This window comes from Acinonyx jubatus, chromosome A2 (genome assembly GCF_027475565.1).
Source record: "Acinonyx jubatus isolate Ajub_Pintada_27869175 chromosome A2, VMU_Ajub_asm_v1.0, whole genome shotgun sequence".
In the NCBI taxonomy this organism is placed as follows: Eukaryota; Metazoa; Chordata; class Mammalia; order Carnivora; family Felidae; genus Acinonyx; species Acinonyx jubatus.
In genome coordinates, this window is record NC_069383.1 from 58892501 (window position 1) to 58912117 (window position 19617).

General features: G+C 39.2%; 1 protein-coding gene and 1 pseudogene across 2 annotated transcripts in view; one reads left to right on the forward strand and one right to left on the reverse strand.

Annotated features, from left to right (window-relative positions):
* The window catches only part of ANKMY2 (ankyrin repeat and MYND domain containing 2), a 37125-nt gene extending 20935 nt beyond the window's left edge, over positions 1-16190 (forward strand). Inside the window, exons 5-10 of one of the 2 annotated variants that reach the window (XM_015082359.3) lie at positions 1648-1808; positions 6617-6831; positions 7627-7762; positions 11374-11502; positions 13467-13596; positions 15018-16190. In XM_015082359.3, coding sequence (XP_014937845.2) covers positions 1648-1808; positions 6617-6831; positions 7627-7762; positions 11374-11502; positions 13467-13596; positions 15018-15202 — 956 coding nt within the window. In that variant the 3' untranslated portion in view covers positions 15203-16190. The remainder of the gene's footprint in view (positions 1-1647; positions 1809-6616; positions 6832-7626; positions 7763-11373; positions 11503-13466; positions 13597-15017) is intronic. The other variant, XM_015082360.3, reaches the window with a different exon arrangement.
* LOC113603118 (uncharacterized) lies at positions 10156-10335 on the reverse strand (annotated as a pseudogene).
* Positions 16191-19617: the final 3427 nt, after the last annotated feature.

The window sequence follows — 19617 nt, forward strand, 5'->3', positions numbered from 1 at the left end:
GACTTGTGTTATTTTTCACTACTACGTTTCTCGATCTGCCCTTCAGCTCTCATCTCTTCCATAATGATTACCATTTCCTAATTTTTCTGTTTGGAGACATTTCATCTACTTCATCTTCTGCATTACTATTTTAGTCATCACTACTATACTGGGTTACCTGTTTGAGTTTGTGTGTTAATTTTAAAGTTTTGAATCTTTCTGCAATCTGCGAGACTTCACATTTTGTACTCGATCTACTTGATTTGAGTGTTCTCATTTGGTGATTAGGGGTATGGTTTGGTGCTTGTTTGGGTCAGTGGTCGTGGTTGTAAGTGCACTTCCCATGAAAGAAGCCATCTGGTGGAGGCAGCACATAGTCTTCATGTTGCTGGATCCCTGCAGGAACTTTGCTCTGTATCTCCTAGGCAGCAAGGTAAAGCTGGAGGGTTGTGGAGCAGTGAAGAGAAGGGCCACTATCTCTATACCCGTGGGCCCAGGGCCAACAAACTGGAAGATATTTTGTCCTCACTCAAGCAGACACTGCCAGGACCATGCATAAGCTGGGCAGGGGCCACCCAGACCACTCTCCCGGAGCCCTGGTGCCCTGGGCCCACTTCCCAGGACTTTCTGCTGCTGGTCCCTCCCACCTCTGCCGGCAGAGAAGAGGAAGAAGTCTCTCCTCCAGAGATCCCGGAAGAGTCTGCACCTACAGCTGTGCCCTGCGAGGTTCTGGCTGCTTGCCCAGAGTGGCCTCTTCCCCGCCCCAGAGAGTTAGTGGTGAGGGAATCTGGGAAGGAGAGGCAACAGGAACACACATTCAGGCTACCAACTTCTCCAGGGACAGTTTTGGTTTCATAGAACCAGTTTTACCTCTAGAGATGGCTTAGAGAAGTGGCATAGGGATCTATAAGGAGCTGTAAAGTGGATTCCAGGCTGCGCCAGCAAAAGCTTTTCCTCTAATTATATTCACAAAGAGGCCAAGCTTTTCTCAAATTCAAGGGAAGGGGAGATAACAACAACAACAACAACAATAATAATAATCTATATAGAGTGAATTTACATTCTGTGTGAAGAAAGCCAGATGTGATTAGGAAAGAATGACCATCATTTCTGTAGGGGTGGAAGAAGAGACATTTAAATAGAATAAAAAACAAACAACTTTTAATCTTTTTTTTAAATGTTTTATTTATTTGTTTTTGAGAGAGAGAGAGCACAAGCAGGGGAGGGATAGAGAGAGAAAGGGAGACACAGAATCTGAACCAGGCTCCAGACTCCGAGTGGTCAGCTCAGAGCCAGATGCAGGGCTTGAACTCACGAATTGCGAGATCATGCAACACCCGGTTGCCCCCAAAACAACTTTTAAAAAATATTTAGGGTCAATTATAAATTGAACTCCCCCCCGCTTTTTTTTGTAGTCTCCATAATCTTCCTATGTACTGTGCATTGTGTCTTTATAAGGAGATTATGTCTTGACCTCACAAAACATGCTTATAAATGTTGCTCAAAACATTTTACCTCTCCTTCTCCTCTTCTACTCTCTTTTCTTGAAAATGAAAGACGTTAATGCATGGTTACTTCACAAGAACGCAGCAACATACTTAATAAAAAATTGGAAAATGTCCTATTTTGAATAATAAAATAACAGATTTCTTATTTTTCTGTTAAAAGGTCAACATGATTGTGTGACTATAATCAACAATTTCTTTCCCCGAGAGAGACTGGATTATTACACGAAACCCCAGGGACTGGATAAAGAGCCAAAACTGCCTCCAAAATTGGCAGGCCCACTGCACAAAATTATTACCACGACAAATCTTCATCCTGTCAAGGTAGCATAGTGTTTTTTTATCTTCGCTTTTCATTTAAATATTGCTTCGGAGTTGAAACTGCTCTTGGTTATGTAAGATCATCTTGGTTGGGCTTTGCCGGTGTAGAGCTTGAGATGGAGCTCTGTTGTTCAGTTGGTACAGTGAAGGAGTGTTCTTGGTTTAAACCTGAGAGTGAGGGACACAGGCTAGGGCAGGAGGAGAAGCTAGGCAAAGAGGTGGGTTCAGCTGAAGCATACTTTCCACCTCATCTCACGGCAGCTCTGGACTGTTAATGGTTCCAGAGGGGCAAGGGAGTCAGGCTTTTGTATCACTCAGTTGCCAGTGCTGGAAACTTGTTCCCAGAGGGAAAGGACAGCCTCCCAGCTACTGCCAAGGACAATGGCTTCCTATGGACGAAGGCATTTCCCTGGAGAAGGAGGCAGCTCTGAGCCCATCGCAGCCAGCACTCCCAGGAACTGAGGCTTGGTACATAGGCTGCTAAGAAGACCTCAGTGAGGCAGCAACAGCATCTATTACAGTAAAGATCCTTCCAGGAAATGTTCTGAAATATAATCATGAGCACATTTTTTTAAAAAATATTTTTATTTTATTTTTTTGAGAGAGAGACAGAGTGTGAGTTGGGGAGGGGCAGAGAGAGAGGGAGACACAGAATCCCAAGCAGGCTCCAGGCTCTGAGCTGTCAGCACAGAGCCTGACACAGGGCTCAAACTTATGGACTGTGAGATCATGACCTGAGCTGAAATCGGACGCTTAACCGACTGAGCCACCCAGGCGCCTCGGTCATGACCACATATTTTAATGCAAGTAGCTGTTTGATGCCTTTAAATAATATAGTTCTTCCAGAATTAGTCAAATCACGATAGATTTTCAGACTCTTTAGAACAACCCAGAAGTTCACATGGCTTACCTGAGAAACTTCAGGAGCCATTCTGAACTACTGTCTCTAATATTTTCTTCATAGTTTACATACAGACTTTTTTATTTGTTTAAAAAATGCATTTTTAAATTTAATTTATTTTTTCATAAATCAATCCACATGAGCATAATTTTCTCAGTGAATCATTATAGAAAACTCTGTGTGTGCCACAGTGATGCTGTCCTTTTTCAAATTTCAGTGATCTGTATCTTCATTCATAGCGTATAGATTTGATAGTAATTCAGAACTGTTTGGTGAGCAAGACGACAAATTGGATAAAAAATTAATAACATTAGTACAAAATGTTATTATAAATGCAGTGAATTAGATGTCCTTTAAAGTCTATTTTGGTGAATCTGTGGAACATACTGAACACCATTAAAATAAGCGGGCAGTTTGCATAAAGTAACTCTTTTAAAGACTGACACTTACTTGAAGATATAAGTTCCAAATTATATGTAATATTATTACTTTATTGATGTTTCCCTTTGCATACAGACTTTGAAGCTCAAGAAACAAACTTACAAAACATACCTGCCATCTGCCTTTCCTCTTCAATTGTTGTACTTAATATTCTGAAAGAACCCCAGGAGGTAACACTTGTGATCCTAAGTGGGCAAAAACAGAAATTCAGCCACGAGTCATGTTTGTATTTATGGTGGAGATTAAGTGGAACTTAGAATTTAACTTTTAGAAAATGCGTAGCCCTTCTGTAACGATGGGTTTTTTCCCTCCCAGCATATGCAGGCAAAGAGGTAAGTCCCATGTAGGAGCTCCTCCTCGCCCGTGGCACTCTTTTTCTTTGCGGTGGTGCAGGCTAGGGTAGGAAGACAGGATTTTTCCTAGGATATAGCATTTCTTCACATGGAGAATGTGTGCGGTTTTAAAAGGCCCTCCAGCCTGAGCATTATGGGATCTTCTGGTTTAGACTGATTTGAAGAAGTTCCCTGTATTTTTCTGATTCACTGTCTTTTATAGCTGTTTCTACCCCTTGAGACTGCAATAATCTCAATAAATGGGAATAATTGAGTCTGTGGAGTAATTTTTTTTTAGTGTTTATTTATTTTTGAGAGAGAGAGAGAGAGACAGAGCATGAGTGGGGATGGGGCAGAGAGAGAGGGAGACACAGAATCTGAAGCAGGCTGCAGGCTCCGAGCTGTCAGCACAGAGCTTGATGCAGGGCTTGACCTCACAAACCGTGAGATCATGACCTGAGCCGAAGTCAGACGCTTAACCGCCTGAGCCACCCGGGCGCCCCTGTGGAGTAATTTTTGATATTTATATGTAACCCAGTCTCTTCGGGTTAAATGTTTTAGTAATTACTGTTCTTTAATGATCTTTATTACTTTTTATTTTTTTAAATTTTTACTTCTTCTTCTTCTTTTTTTTTTTTTTTGAGAAAGAGAGTGCATGCCCGTGCACACGAGCACGGGAGAGGCAGAGAGAGGGGGAGAGAGAATCTTAAGCAGGCTCCACACTGACAACGTGTGCACTCTCTCTCAAAATAATTTTTTTAAAAACTAAATAAATATAAAAGCACATACTTGAGTAAATTAGAGTAAGGGTATATTTATACAGGCAATAAATTGTAAACATATGAACTGCAATAGCCTACATTATATATTTTTTAGTACATTTGGTCTTAAAAGAGATTATTCTGTAATTATAGTACCTTCCTTCAAACCACACCTTGCTTTTTGTAGCTATAAATGATCTATTCACTTGGAAACCTCCCCGCCCACTTTGGATAAAAGTTGTGCAGTTGCTATTGTGGTGGCTTATTTTCATTGCTTTCCCCTTTTCAAGTCAGCAGGGGTCTTCTTGAAGCGTTTTATAAAAAGGTAACTAACAGCCATTGTATAGAGTCACAGACCTTTTAAAATCACAGAGAGCCTCCTTGATACACAATTCACCCTTTCACTGTGATGCACTTAACATAGCTGCCTGTGCGTCAAGGTTAAGTGGCTCCTGTAGCGATATGGATGTTTGTTTTCAACAGGGACTTGGAGAATTGTGCTGTTGCTCAGAATACAGAGGTATACAGGAGAAAAACAGAATCACAGGAAAAATGACAACAGAATTGAGCAGAGTCTCTAAGTGGTCAGGAGACAGATGTACATAACTTTTTAAGGCCACAATTGTCGGTTTGGTAATTTTTTTAAAAGAAAAATAAAAAGAATTCAGAATGTCACTGTATAAACATATTCTTACATTCTTTAGGAGATGAGATATATCTGGCTTTTATGCTTAATGGAATATATTTATTCCTCCTCAATAATTAATAATGAGATTTTCTTTATAATGGATTACTTTATAATGCTCAAAAGATTAAAGGAAGGAAACTAGTTCAAATAATATTTTTTTGTGTTTATAAAATGTTTCAGTAAGCTCATAGAGCTATGGTTATATGTCTTTTTTTTTTTTTTGAGTACAGTGGTATATACTACAAAGTAAATAAAGCCTAATATTTTCATAAAAGGAAAAAATGAATCTGGGTTCTAAGAATTTTTAAACAAGGTTATATTTATAAGTTTAAGATCCTATGTTTTGATTATAAACGCTTCATGCAAAAATATACAACAGTTTCAAGTGATTGCACTTGACAGTAGAAATACATGTAATTAACAAGCCTTCTCTGCCAAAAGTTAATTTTTGATACATGTTATTATGTAAGTTGTCAGCAAATTTACCAACCGGACTTCTCCTTATGCTTATTTCATGAACTTTCTTTTATTATTGAGTGCTATATTGTAAGTAAAATATTATATTATATACCAATCTAGTAGTGTCAAAAATAAGTTCCAATCATATTTTAATTTCACAAGAACACTTAATCTATGTTAAATTTCTAATTAGGCTAGGCATGGGATTTATGTAAGTTAACAAATTATCTTCATATCTGAAGAAAGGGATCTAATACATGAAATCTGCTTTCTGTGATTACCTGATATTTACATTACCCAAGATAGATATTTAGTTGTAACACAAAGGTTAGCAAATACTGACTTTTTGCTATGTGTGTACAATTGTGCCCATGTTACACATGTGTTTGCATTACTGTTATGTCCCCACGGATGTTTACATCTGTCCTGTGCAGACCTACTTCAGGTAATCTAGCCTATAACAAAGCCAGTAAAAAAAAAAAAAAAATTAAAAAAAAAAAACTCCTCATTACACTGATTTTGGACTTAATCCATATACATATATGAGAAGTGTGGGACTCATAATGCATCAAATTTGATAACTCTCTAGTATTCCTCCTTTTAAAGCTATTATTGCTTTGACCTATTCTCATTACCATAGAAGATTAGAAGCATATCATAAAAATTTCCACAGAGAAATGTAGTTAATTGGAAAGTAATACACTTTTTATTTTTAGACTGCTTCTTGTGAAAATCTCATTTCTTTATAATTAATAAGAATTAATGAGAATTATAGTACTCCTAACCATGAAATTCTAAAGCTCAGTAATGTTAGCTAAAAGTAGTGATTACTTGGTGATTTGATTCTGTATATAAAGGATATGTGAATATGCCACTTTTATCTTTGGTAGAAGTGCTTTTAACTGAGAATCTAAAATCTGCGTGGCATACTAGCACCCTGGTTTAGCTGGATGGCAGATCACGTGATAACCTAGATATAAAGAGTTCAAGAGATGTCACGATGCTACGGTCCTCTGTATTAGTTTCATAACTTTGATCATTGGCAGTCGGCATTCTAATTTGAATTAACGTAGTAAACATATGACCCTGAGAAAGACATTATTTGGTAATTTATTGAAATCAACCCAAACTGACTGCCTAATTTGTACATGGAAAAATCTCTCATGGAATTTCTTTTTTTTTTCTTTTTTTTCTCATGGAATTTCTAAGCGCACTGTAATTTCTTCTAGATTGTGATGCTTATAAATGAGAATCCTCTACTGGCAGAAGAAACAGCTCTGAATAAATGCTACAAGGTGATGGATTTGATTTGTGAGAAATGTATGAAGCAGAGAGACATGAATGAAGTGTTGGCTATGAAAATGCACTACATCAGCTGTATCTTTCAGAAATGCATTAACTTTTTAAAAGATGGAGAGAATAAACTGGACACTCTCATCAAAAGGTACGGTTTTTTTTTGTTTTTTTTTTTACCATGTCGTATGTAGAACATGCTCAAATGGATAACGAATTATTATGTGAAGCCTCATTATGGATTAAAACATTAAGCAATTTAGCAGCAGTTGTTACTATTGGGCTCACATTTAGTCTGTAAGAAACGAAAGACGATGTTACGTTTAGACTGAGTGGTTATTCAGTTCTGTACTTTCTACAGTGATGCTTTTGTCATCCCCAGTTTACAGCTGAGGAATCTGAAGTTCGGAGAAGTTAAGTAGTGTGTGTAAGATGTAGAAGGTAGTCCAAGTCCAGCTTTTACGATGGGTACACCGTGCCGTAGGTTCCTGGTCCGGATTTGTCGTGGCCCTCAGTGTACCTCCGTTACTGAATCCACGAGATCTGTGTGTTATCCTTGTTCTCTGAACCACCAGGGATCAAATTCCCTTACAGTCACACTGAGAAAAGTGAACTGTGTCAGAAGGGTGTAACTTAATGAGAATTCTCGCTCTTTGTGCAAATAACTGGCATGGTAATGAGTAACTAGCTAATCTGATCATGGCAATTAGTGTGTTTTATGGCAGGGGTTGCTTTTATAAATACCGCTCGGGGCCCGTAAACCTGATAAGGCCTAGCTTAGCATGCAGCTAGAAGAGCAATTTGAATTAAGTCTGTCATCACCACTTGAAGAGACAATGAAAATCTGAAGTAGGAAAGAAGAAACTACTAAAAGTTCATGGGTTTGGCTGTGAGGAAATGCTTAGGGATCAAACTCCAGTTATTTTTTTTAAAAAATATCTTACAGCTTGCTAAAAGGCCGAGCTTCTGATGGCTTTCCGGTATATCAAGAAAAGATCATAAGAGAAAGTATCCGAAAATTTCCTTACTGTGAAGCGACACTCCTCCAGCAACTGGTGCGAAGTATTGCTCCTGTTGAAATTGTAAGGCTCCTCACGATCACTTAGTTAACTCTACCAGTAAGACCTAATTACTGTATTTTGAGCAATTAAAGGCAAGTTCTCTTTAGCATTAATTTATTTATTTAATAGATAAATAATTACTATGGACAGTTTTCAGGAACAGACATGGTGATCGATTTGCCTGCTAACCTTGTTTCTGTTCATATGCCTCCCCTTCTTGATCCTCTTCTGTCATTTTTATATAACTCGTTGTTTAGTAAATAGTATTCCCCTCTGTCGGAATTGAGACGGCTGTATGGAAACTTAACATTTTAAAGACCTCTGTGAAACCTGTAAAGGTGGGTTCACACCTGTTCTGTAATACAGATACACACATGTGCACTTGCAGCTTGTGAAAAACCAGTACAAAGTCCCACGCTAGATGAAAGGAGGAACTGATTGTCTAGGTTGATGGTTTCTGGTCGTGGGGGATGTGAAGGGATGGTCACGGGGAAGCTTGTTGTATGTCTTCATAAACAATCTCAAAGTGTGTCCCAGCTTCTGAGATTCTACCTTAATGCCTCTGATTATAAATTTTCCATACTTAACAAAATTCTGTTTTTACTTCCCAGCTGTAGGAAGTAAAATTTAACTTCATTGTCTGTTTTTTTATGTATTTATTTTTTAAAGTTTATTTACTTTGAGAGAGAGACAGAGAGAGAGAGAGCATGAGGGGGAGAGGGGTAGAGAAAGAGGGAGTGAGAGAGAATCCCAAGCAGGCTCCTCACTGTCAGTGCTGAGCCCGATGCAGGGCTCGATCTCATGAACCGTGAAATCATGACGTGAGCTGAAATCAAGAAATGGACGCTCAACCAGTTGAGCCACCCAGATGCCCCACTATCTGTTCTTTAAATTATTTATTGCCCTTTTGTTATATATTTATTTACGTATTTCATAAGACACTCCCTGGCTTCCTTATTGTGAACAGATTTCTGTTCACCATATCTGCACTAGTCATGCTTTTATATATTTCAATCAAAGCCTCATCAGCCTTTGTCTACTTTGTAAGAAATTGGTCCTGACACTGGTCACATCCATGGCTTCCTCCCTCCCTCTGGCAATGTTGGTTCTCCCCCGCCTTCTCTAGTCTGTCGCATCCTTCTCAATGTGAAAAATAAGGACAAGTCAAGGTGCTTATTTATAAGGGTACCAGGTGCTCCTTTATACATTAGGAATTCATGTATTCAGAACCATGAGATAGGAAAGATCTGAAGAGACCAGATGATTTCATGAAGTTCATGCATTGATTTATGCCTGATCGCCATGATTTCATGTAGAGAATTTTTACCCTTACTTTTTAATATATGTGGTTATTTGGTATTCAGACTTTTGGAAGATTAAAGTTAGCAAATTATGAGGGTGGTTCATCAATTATGAATGTGCTTTTGTTCACATATTAAACTCCACCTAACCATTAATTAAATTGATAGGGTTTATTTATTTGCATATACTCAAAACCATATCAGGGAGGCAGACCTGATATATCACAGTGGCTCAAAAATGGATTCCCATTTTTCAACCCAATATCCTTTAATGTTTTTTAACCTTTATTTTAATTTTTTTGAGAGAGAGAGACAGAGCACAAGCCAGGAAGGGGCAGAGAGAGGGACACACAGAATCCAAAGTAGGCTCCAAGCTCTGAGCTGTCAGCACAGAGCCTGATGAGGGGCTCGAACCTACAAACTGTGAGGTCATGACCTGAGCTGAAGTCAGATGCTTCACCAACTGAGCCACCCAGGTGCCCCTCCACCCAATATTCTTTAGCCATAGAGATTATCGTACACATGCTTATGACCTCAGGGTTGCAAGGCATCAGTTGCTGTTTTGCCAAGCTCACGTTTTTATCCCATTAAGGCAGGAAGAGGAAAGGGGTCTGTAGCTAGAAAACAAGGTGTCCCAGAAACCCACTGCCTGTGCGATGTGACCACTCTTAGGTTCACAGGTTGTCTGGGGAAATGAGTGGTTTTAGCTGTTCTAAACCCTGCTGCTCTGAACAAAATTTTGCTTCTCTTAGTGAAGAAGTTGGGGGAATGGATATCAGAGAACCTACTAGCACTGCCTGCCATGTGGTGTTTTCAACATTAACAAGTGGTAGACGACATTACACGTTCAAAGGGGAAAACGGCCAAACTAACAGGAGCCGAGAGTACTTTAAAAAAAGTCAAAGCAGACCAACGTGGGGTTCAACAATTCATTGTAGTTCTATATCGTGTAATAATGTTAGAGTTTATGCAGTACAGTTATTAATGTATATCCTAGCAATCTGAGTTATTGAGAAAAGGTTTATTAATAAAGATAGTGGGGCACCTGGGTGGCTCAGTCGGTTAAGGATCCAGCTCTTGACTTCAGCTCAGGTCATGATCTCATGGTTCATGAGTTGGAGCCCTGCGTCAGGCTCTCCACTGACAGCACAGAGCTTGCTTGGGGTTCCTTCTGTCCCTCTCTCTCTGCTCCTTCTCCCCACCTCAAAATAAATAAACAGACTTAAAAAATAAAGATAAGATAGTATGAAATGCATTTTACACTTGATCTTAGCCAAAAGGCCGAGAAGCGATATATGAAATGCATTTTAAAACATTTTTCTCTTTAAAAATTTTTGTTCTTCCAGAATTATATATTCTCTCTGGGAAACTATATTTATCTGGAATGCTGGTAGTTGTGAATGTCCCGCGTAGCCACTGTTTACTTAAGGGGTTTTGTTAAACTGGCAAGTTTACAAGCCTCTGAAGCAATGCTAATCTTTTCCTGTACAACGGTAACTCTCAGGGTTGCCAGCCACGTCACCTACGGCACTTTCTGCCCACGTGGGTGCCTGGGCCCTCCTGCAGAGGTTTTCATCCCCTCTGCCTCCTGTGGCTCTTGGCTTCTTCCTGTCACAAATCCCAGCAGGAAGTTTGAGGTATAGCTACATTTAAGAAGTGTTGAGTCCACATTGTAACAGAGTATACTTTTAAAGAAGTTTGGCTTTTGTAATGGACAAAATATATTTTAACTTCTGGAAGACTAGCTAATGTCTCAGTTCTTCAGGCTGTGTTGAGTGTTTGTTTTTAAGTTGAATATCTTTCCATGAGATGAACTCTGGTACCTAAACAAATTTGTACTTAACAAAGTGGATGACAAGGTTGTGTATAACAAGAAAGTTCCTGTCCCCCCAGCAGTGACAAGAAAGGTTCCGTGACGTTGTCTAGCTGTACCATCAATTTTTTTCTCGAGCAATAATTCACACTAATAGCCGTGCTCTTGTAACATAGGTAAAGTCTGTGTCACGTATAGCCTTATTGACTTTGTCTCTTGTGTGCCTGCTTCTGGACAACATTGTTTATGGAGTATCATCTCCGTAGTCTTCCCATGTTGATTTGATCTGATTTGATTTGATTTATTTAAAGTTGGCAAGGTGCAGCGAGAGAGGGAGAGAAAATCCAAACAGGCTCCACTCCATCAGCACAGAGCCCAAGGTGGGGCTCGATATCATGAACCATGAGGTCATGACCTGAGCTGAAACCAAGAGTCAGATGGGTAACCAGCCGATCTTCCCAGGCACCCCTCCATGGTGATTTTAAAGTGTATTTTTCTCTTCTTCATGCCTACTCTAGGGTTCTGATCCCACTGCATTCTCTGTACTTACCCAAGCCATCACTGGTCAGGTGGGTTTTGTGGATGTTGAATTTTGCACAACCTGTGGAGAAAAGGGAGCAAGTAAAAGATGTTCTGTATGCAAGATGGTAAGAATGAAGTTCTTTGAAGTTCACTGATTTGGTTTAGGTTTCATATCCGAGTTGATAAACTGAGTTTTAATATTCTAAATACAATGATTGACATTAGTTTTCTAATAGACTCTAATATGGTATAAATTCTATGCATGTAATCCTTAAAAGTAGTTCTGGGAGAAAAGTATGGGAGAAACGTAGTTCTGTGCCTTATCTTCTCTCAAACTTCCATATTGCCACAGCTTCAGTGCTGACCACCTCCAAGAAAAAGAATGCAAGAGAGTGAATACAAAAGAGATAATCCATAAGGGATTGAGGCTGGTGCAGACCTGAGAACCTAAAGTAGGACAGTTCATAGATATGCAATCTCGACTCTTCTGATGGTGGCTTAACTGCAATCTCTCCATCATGTCTTCTATGTAAAAGTACAACTCCCTTCTTACTGCCACCGATCTTTAAGCTCTCTGGACTGCATTACCCACTTCTGTCAGAATGAACTTTGAAAGGGCATATCTAATTGGGTTCTTCTCCTCACAGATACTACCTGCAAGCATTCATCTGTGCATTCACTTTACCCTATCCATTAAATCAAGTTCCTATTGTTTTTAAGGTTGAAATTCGTCAGCGTATTAATAACATTCATCACACTTTGCTTTAACCTACTTCTGTGCTTCATCTCTTTTAATTACTTACTTCTTTGAACCTTGGTTTCTTTGTATGTGAAATGGGGTTAGCGTTGTAAGAATTAATTGAGACCATCTATATTGGTTAACTGTTGCTGCATATAAAACCCTCCAAAATTCAGTACTTAAAATGCAGTAATTTGCTAATTTCCCATGTTGGCGGTTGGCTGAGATGGGCTGAGAGGGGCTGGGGCACTTTTTCTCCATGTGTCTCTTATCCTCCTTAGACCAGCAGGCGGCCTGAGCCATCTCATAATGATGGCAGAAGTAAAAGTGGGCAGGTGAAAACACATGAGGTCTCCTGAAGTCTAGCCTTGAAATTGTCATGCTCTCTCATTCCTTTGGCCAAAGCAAGTCACATGGGCAAATTGTAAACTCAGTTCTTCCCTTCAGTAAAAAGAACTTTGAAGTCTCATGGAAAAATGTAAACATGCAGGGAAAAATTAAGAATTGGGACCAGTGAAACAGTCTCCAGTATGTGTCATCTATTTATAAGGGCCTCGCACAGTGCTTGGCATAGAATCTTACAAAACTCTAAGGTCCATTTGCACAAACTTCTTGCTGTTCCTTGAGCATATAATTCGTTTCCCTTCCTCCGTTTTTGTACAAGATAATCTCTGCCTGGAATACTTATTTCCCATTCCTCTGTTGACTGACTTCCTTCATTTAGAGGGAGTCACTGCTCCCTCTGTGCTCCTGTTGCTATTACTACACTTACTAGGATATAAATCATGTTGTTGAATGTCTGCCTTCCTCCACGCTGCCCCATCCAGCTCTTTCTCAACCTACCTTCTTCTGAGATAACTATATCTCCCTTGTCATAGTACTGTATCACTTCTGACACGTAGTAGGTTCTTTTTTAAAACAAATTTTTCATTTGTTTATTTATTTTTGAGAGAGAAAGAAGTAGAGAGCAAGCAGGGGAGGGGCAGAGAGAGAGGGAGACAGAGTCCCCAACAGGCTTGAACGCGGGGCTTGAACTCACAAACTATGAGATCGTGACCTGAGCCGAAACCAGGAGTCGGACGCTTCACTGACTGAGCCACCCAGGTGTCCCCACATAGTAGGTTCTTAGTAAATCACTTGTTGGAGTCTTTGGTAGACTGTTCGTTGTATATCCATTATTGTTATAAACCATGAGCTAAAAATCACAAATCTAAATTAGTGTACCTTATGGTTTTAAAAGAAAGCATACCAAACAGCATTTTTACAGCATAGTTGTTGGTTTAGTGTTATAGTTGGAATATCATGCAGTCACAGCTCTTGAAATGAAATAAACTTAACAATTGTTTTCAGGTAATATACTGCGATCAAACCTGTCAGAAAACACACTGGTTTGCACATAAGAAAATCTGTAAGAATCTAAAGGACATTTATGAAAAACAACAATTGGAAGCTGCCAAAGAAAAGAGTGAAGAGGAAAACAGTACGTATATAAAAAGCAAGCTCATGGAGAAGAGGAATGATATTATTAATATTAACACAGGGCACCAAGGGACGGAGTATTCTCTGGGGACTGAGGAAACTTGGAGTTGACCAGCATAAGAATCATACTTAAATTTGTCCCTACTTCGGGTTGCTGGGATAATGTCTAGAATATGGTTAGCCTAGAAGTCCCTGGAAAACAAAGAGGTATAGAATTTTAAGGAATAGGGTTTATTCCATATTCTACATTTGGACTCGAGAGTACCCTGCAACAACAGGACTTTAAGTGAGTATTCACTTATCCTCTACTCACAAAGGATTTTAAGGTCTTCAACTAAGGAAATAATTACATTTCCCCTAATGGCTACCCACAGATTTTAAGGTTGGGAACCTTTAATTTTTTAAATTAAATTACAAAGCTGTAGGTGAAATTACAGAGCAAATTTATAAATTACAGATTACATCGCAGACCTACTGTACAGATTAGGTTTCTATAAGTGTCTGGGCATAGAGTTCCCTATTATTTTTTCTCTCCCTCCCTCATGAAGTATATGACTCATTTTCATCAGAAACAGTGAGTTGCTTCAGCAATAGTTCACAGACCGTAGTGGAAAACAATGTCCACTCTATGCCCCACCCCTGAAAATATATCATACGTTCTGGGGAGCGCATCTAGTTTGAAAAAGTGGCCCAGGTGACTCGGATACAAAACACTTCCCCCTCCACCCCTTTAAAAGCTGTACTGCCTTTACCACGTGCTTGAGAAACACTATTAGTAGGATTGAATGATGTGCACAAAATGAAATTTAATTTATATAAATAAATTGTTACGAGAACAGCCAGGCTTTCTGCCATGCCTTCTCGTGTCTTCTGGACCAAACGTCTGTATGCTCTGTGTGGAGGGCGGAGGATAGCAGCTGGTCTCGTACCAGACGAGCGAGAGAGTAAGACTGTCAGGAAGCATGGGAATTCCCAGTTGCGAAGCATCAGCAGGTGCCATATGCTTTTCTAAATGTCTCAGGCACCTCTACTTCCCAGCCTTTATTATCCCCCACTTTACAGATGAGGAAACAACCTCGTACAGGCCATCACCTATCCAAAGACATCAAGGTAATTCACGGCAAAGCTGTATTTAAATGCAAATTTTATCAGATGCCAGACAACCATTTAGATTTCAAGGCCCAGCGGCTGTGGAGCCAGAGGCCCGCGTCCAAATTCTGGTTTGCTCCTTCACTCTGAGTGGCCAAACCCTTCTCTTCTCAGTTTCCCCATTTGTAAAAGTCATGATAATAATGATAATAGAGATAATTTACCTCACATGGCTATTGGGAGGATTAAATAATTTAATACACGGAAAGTACTTAGGAGAGTGACTGACATGTGGTAGGAACAACAAAATGACTTTTTTTTTGTTTTGGTCAGATGGCAAACTTGATGTCAATTCTAATTGTGTTAATGAAGAGCAGCCAGAGGCCGAAACGGGAACTTCTCGAGAGGATTGTAACCCCAAAGAGTCTGTAGAAGGGGAGGAAGAACGTCCTCAGAGCGAAGCTGGGTTGGAAGGCTTGCAGGATGCTCCTGCAGGTCCACAGGCATCTGAGGAGTAAAAGCCAGAGCCAGCACCAGTGTGGATGGTTCGTACCCTGGCAGGTAGCTGGAAAGCTCATGCGACCATATCCTCACTGCCTTGTGATACCTGCATGGCACCATGGCAGGATTCCATGTTTCCTAGAATAGACGCTTTCAAGCAAAGCTCTGTCTACCATGCCCTAATTTCCTCGTGCTCTCTGTACTGTCATTGGACAAATACCACAAGGGAAAAATTTTTATTTCAAACTATAGAAGAAACATTTTTATTCCCTTTCTGAGGCCAGCTTCCCTGCAATTGTTCTCAAAGCAAAATACATCCCTTAAAGAAGAACTAAAATATAGGCTGTGGGGAACAAAGGACCCGCAGAATAGGTGTAGGAGAGAGATTTTCAGGAAGGAAGGATTTTTTAGCCACTGAGAAGGGTAGTTAAATGAATCATAATTTATATGAGAGTAAGATGAATATAAATAGCATTTACAATAGTGAAGCCCTGCTTATTAAGATGCAATGAAATGAAGAAAAGTTGTATGTTACAGGATCTGTCCCAGTTCAGCCCATTGTAGTTTTATATAGAAATTATCCTGAGCAGTCTGAACTTTATATAGTTCCTGCGGTGACGTTGTATATACAGTATTTGTACCTTCAGAAATGTCAAATCTCCCAGAAGGAACGAAGGCATAGCCACAGTTATCTCAGCATGTGCTTTAAAAAGGATATTTCATGAAATGTTTGATTTAATAATGGCTAAACATAGTGTGTCCACAGTTATGAAACTAACTCACGTGCCATATTCCACTTGAAAGGCTTTTATCTTCCCGTAAGCTTTTCATGTGGCTCTTCCTGTCCAGAAATTGATTTGTAACTGTCACTTTTAGAATGTCCCGGCACCAGTTTTTAGCTTACACAGTACCGAAGCAGGCCAAGGTGTGATAGCCAAAGACAGTGCCGTGTTTCAGAGTTTCTTGTGATGATTGTAAAATAAATTGTGCCTACTGTATAACCAACTCTACACCTTGTTTCCTGGTTTATTGCTGTCAAGGGGTGGCAAATATTAAAGAAATAATAGAGGACTTAATTTTAGGAATTTCAGCAAATACTAGAGAACAACGTAGTAAGTATTTTAATGTGCACAAATGCAAATCACAATGACTAAAATTCCCACCTCACTTCACTGATCATATTCTTCTATCTTGCTGTGTCTCCTCTTACACTGAACGACTTTTCTCCCAGTCCCAGTACTACACCTGCACTCCCGCTACCATGCTGTTCCCAGAGGACTTCTTGGGGGCAAATTCAGTGTGAAGGGTTAACTGGTTGGGAATCAGGCAGACTGCACCTAAACTTGTCAGTCATGACAAGCCTCCCTTCCCTTGTCAAGGCACCTCGTCTGCGCACTGAGAAACATTCCGCTTTGACTAGTGCGATAGTCCTCCTAGGCTCTGTTCTCCCACCAATCTGTTTTATACCTGTGTTATCTGATTGTTTTTTCGTGTGTGTTATCGCCATTTTGTGTTACCATTACGATGCCTGTCTTCGGATAACATGGAGGGTTATGAAAAAGCAGGAGGAAATAGGAAAATCGAGAGATGTGGCATTGTAGAGGTACCTTTTCCCTTCATTGAAGTGAATGCTAACATGAATCAACTCTAACACCGCTGCAACCCCCAGTGGACAAAGAAGACTTCAGGTATAAGCCATGTCAACATGAACATTTTCCATAGATGTGATTCAGGGAAGAGGTGGTCAGAAGATGGAGTTTAAGACACAATGGGGTTGGTTCTGATTATAATCCCTTCCTTTGTCATACTTCAATCTCAGAGTGATGTTTCCATTAAGATAGGTGGTCATCCAGTTCATTTTTTTTAAACCATGTTGAATTACTTTTAATATGCTATCAAGAAACTTCTCAAACAAAAATATGACCTAAAGGATTAAGATAGTCTTATCATTCCAATATGTTTCATACCTAGAGCTGATGTAATAGAATATTGGTCAGCGGGTTTACTAGGAAATTGGATTTTGCTTTTTGATTCAGTAGGTGGTAACAGTAGTTAACACTGAAAGTTACTATATCCCTGAAGTTATCGTTTTTAATCTTTATAACAAGCCTGTAAATTAGACTTTATTTTAAGCCCCATAGCACAGACAAGGAAGAGGTCAATTAACTTATCCAGAACAACAGAGCTGGAACTCATCCAGGTCTCCAGTTCTGACCACTACATTATATACTTTTACTATGTTACCTTTACTGTAGTATCTCTGCAGATATAAGATAATAGAGCTCTGAAGGCAGGCCATTATTTTACAGGATTTAATGAATATTTTCCAGGATCTTTAAAAGATGACTGATTTTAGTCGTCTGTCGCATACATGGGTTTACTTGAATTTTAATATTACTGGGTACTGAACTTCATAGAAATTCTTCAAGTAGATATTCCTTTTTTTTTTTTTTTTCTAAATAGGTATTCTTGCAGTGTTTTTATCTTCTCAGGATCCCATCTCACCTGCATCTGAAGCCAATGAGTGCCCTTCTTCAGTGGGAGCTTGTACATCTTCCAATCCAGGTGTTTTTATGGTTGCTACTGGTAGCCGTGACCTGCTTCCTTGACCACACCCAGGCCAACCAGAGCACTTCCTAGAGGTTTTACATTCCTGAAGCTGAAGAGGGGAGGCTTTTTTTTGTATTTTGTTTCTCTCTTACAACAGTGATTAAATACAGGGATTCAATTCCAGAGCTGTGCTGACATGTGGAGGCACCTGAGAGAATACAGCCATTGAACACACCCAAGCAGGCAAGGGATAGAGGGAGGGAATGCTGTTTGAGCTGTTAAATCCACTGAGTTCTGGCAGTCTACACTGGGCTTACATGGTTTGGTGACATGAGCAAATTTCCCATTTGGATATCTATAATTTAAAACCAAAGAATTCTTATTAATACATTTGTGACAAGTGGAAGACAAATGGGACCAAATTTTTAAAGTTAAGTGCATATAAATAGAGCTAAAAGGAAAATGAAGTCATATAACTTAAAATTTTGAAATTTGTATGCTCTTAGAAAGAACCTACAATAGCAGTTCAAGGTTTTTGTTTTTTGTTTTTTGTTTGTTTTCTTAGCAGTTCAAGTTTGGAATTAAATCATGGTTATCATTTTGGTTGGAAAGGAAACCACCAATGCAAGGTGTTTTTATGAATGTTTTTTCTAGAAGAACTCATTTGCTTGAAATCGTATAGAAATTAGTGCATATTTATATAAATTGTGATAATACTAAAGCATTATTTACATAGATAAAAAGCAACATCTTAATTTAGTAAAAAGCAAATTTCTTCTTCTCATTCCTTCAGCAGATAAATAGGAGATTTCTTTTCCTCTAAAAGCTAATTCTGGCCTAGTTTATAGGGCTGTTTTTTGGAATCCTTTAAGGACTTTCATGAATACATGAAGGCATCTTTTGAATAAAAGCCAAATCATAATTTGTCTAGAATGAATCAGGTAGCTACATAACTGACCAATTCAAGGCAATGTATCTAGATAATTCATAAACTAATATGGAACCACTTAATTCCAGGATGATTTGACATGGGTAACATTTAAATGTGAAAAAAAATGATCATTCTCTGAAAAAAACCATGAGAAAATTCTTAATGACTTTGCCTGGAAGGAGGCCTTCGTAAATAGGATCCTAAACCCAGAAGCCATAAAAGGAAACAAATACAGCTACACTTAAAAAATAACCTGAACACTTCTGCTTCTGGAGAGGTAGAGTAGACATACTTTTCTCTATTCCTTCTGCTAAGTAAAACTAAAATCCCTAGATATGATACATCAAACATAAATAAGAAGACTTCTCCATAAGGTGGAGAAAGAAGGCAGACTGGCTAGGGACCTCAAGAGCCAGGCAGTGACATTCAGTTTGTTCTCTTGAGATTGATTTTTTTTTTTTTTTTTTGCCTCATATATCCCAGTTGTGATGCTGAAGAAGCTGGCAACATGGAAATACCAACACTAAAAATAAAAAGTCCCTAAAAAGGCCTGCTGGCCTGCCTTGTAGATTTGTGACTCAAGACTGCAACATCAACTCATTCTTGAATTTCTAGTCTACCTAGGCCTGCCCTACAAATTTTGGATTTGTCAGCTCCTAAAATGGCATGAACCAAGTCCTTGAATCTCTCTCTCTCTCTCCCCCCTTCTCTCTCTCTCTCTCTCTCTCACTCTCTCTCTCTCTCTCTCTCTCTCTCTCTCTCTCTCTCTCTCTCACAATATATATATAGGATATAGATATATATAGGATATATATACATACAGTTTCTCTGGAAAGTTTCTTTGGAGAGCCCTAAGGCACCAGGTGTCTTACTTTGGGCAGTTATATAACAAATTACGGTAAACTATGGCAGCTTAAACAATAAACATGTATTTCTCACAGTTCTGGAGGC